Below are 1,606 nucleotides of genomic sequence, written 5' to 3' on the forward strand. Positions count from 1 at the left end.
ACATAAAAGACACCATTTCGAGCGTGGCCGTTCTCGTGCGGGTGACACGTAAAAGCACCCACTACACTCTCTGAGTGGTTGGCGTTAGGAAGGGCATCCAGCTGTAGAAACTCTGCCAAATTAGATTGGAGCCTGGTGTTGCCATCCGGTTTCACCAGTCCTCAGTCAAATCGTCCAACCCATGCTAGCATGGAAAGCGGATGTTAAACGATGATGATGATGATGATGATTACCGAATAGAATAAAATATCAAGGAGACTTTTTGAGAATATGTCCAACATCACATCTGCCAAGTTTAACCAATACTATTAAAAATCTATACAAAGAAGGGAAACAGGATCAACTGAGCACTCAGAAAACAAGTTAATGGGACTTACAAATGATCTGGTGCTACAGCTCATAACCAGCAATCAAAACAAATGTGACAGTTGCTTATGTACAAGTTGGTTTCAATATCTAGAGATGAAAAACTAAAATCCTCAAATCTATGCAACTGCTGCTACTGACCAAATCATGCTACAAGAGGAAACACAAAAAATATTAATACTTTCACCCACTTAGTATCATTAGTAACCAGTGAAGTAGAGACACCAATGTATGCAACATGACAGTAGCACTCTAGCTACTAAACATGTGAGACTCTAAGGAACTGTCAACAAAAACTTAAGTCAAGATTTTCCAGACAAGTGTCAAGTCAATTTGAGTACATGAAACTGAAACATACACCAAACAAACATGACCTTGTGGCAAGAATACCAGAGAACTGTAACAGAGGAAACTATAAAGCAAGGTTTGAAATGGGCAAAGTAAAATAAGATACATGTCAGAGTACATACAATACTTTCAGGTCAGTCACAATAGCAAATGAACTGAAAACAAGAGAGGAAAAAGAATACAAGTAATATTAGTATATTTCAAGTTTTAATTTTAAGTTACCATGTTGAAATGAATGAGATAGATCTGTAAGAATTCAAATAACCAGTCCAGTTTCTTGAAAAATTTTTATATACAATTTTTTTAAAATAACAATAACATATATGAAACACAAAAAGCAATGTGTTTTTATCAAAGCATTTATATTTTATGTTCACTGCAACATTAATATTCTTTTAGTAAAAAGATACATAAATATCTATTTAACTCTTTCATTATATCACAAGTTTTGTGCATATTTGTTTACAAATTAATATGGTTGTTATAGACAAATTTTCACTACCTAATGTTTGACTTACATTCACAAAACTGATGACCTTTGTGTTCCTTATCATAAGGATGACACATTAATGCACAAGTGTGTCCACAATCTAGACGTGCTTCACATGGTTTTAAACATCCACCTTCTGGTGCCTTACAAAAGTCTTCAAAAGATGCCACTTGAGCATGTGTTTCAGGATGATTCTGACATTTCAATATCATTGCATCAACAAGTATTTTCTTCTCCTCTAATGATAACAAAATTTCTGCCCATAGTGGACTGTTTGTAGCAAGAAGCTTAAAATTTCCAATGACATATAAGCCTTTCTTTGCTCTTGATAATGCAACACATACTCTGTTATCAATTTTTAGATATCCAATTGAATTATGCTCATTACTTCTGACTAAAGAC

The 1,606-nt window shown here is 34.2% G+C and overlaps 1 protein-coding gene across 1 annotated transcript in view; it reads right to left on the reverse strand.

The window, feature by feature from the left end:
• Window positions 1–1,606, reverse strand: part of LOC106877513 (uncharacterized) — a 25,649-nt gene that overhangs the window by 10,658 nt on the left and 13,385 nt on the right. The window contains exon 3 of the mRNA XM_052974902.1: window positions 1,233–1,491. Coding sequence (XP_052830862.1) covers window positions 1,233–1,491 — 259 coding nt within the window. The remainder of the gene's footprint in view (window positions 1–1,232; window positions 1,492–1,606) is intronic.

The sequence above is a fragment of the Octopus bimaculoides genome, chromosome 19 (assembly GCF_001194135.2).
Source record: "Octopus bimaculoides isolate UCB-OBI-ISO-001 chromosome 19, ASM119413v2, whole genome shotgun sequence".
In the NCBI taxonomy this organism is placed as follows: Eukaryota; Metazoa; Mollusca; class Cephalopoda; order Octopoda; family Octopodidae; genus Octopus; species Octopus bimaculoides.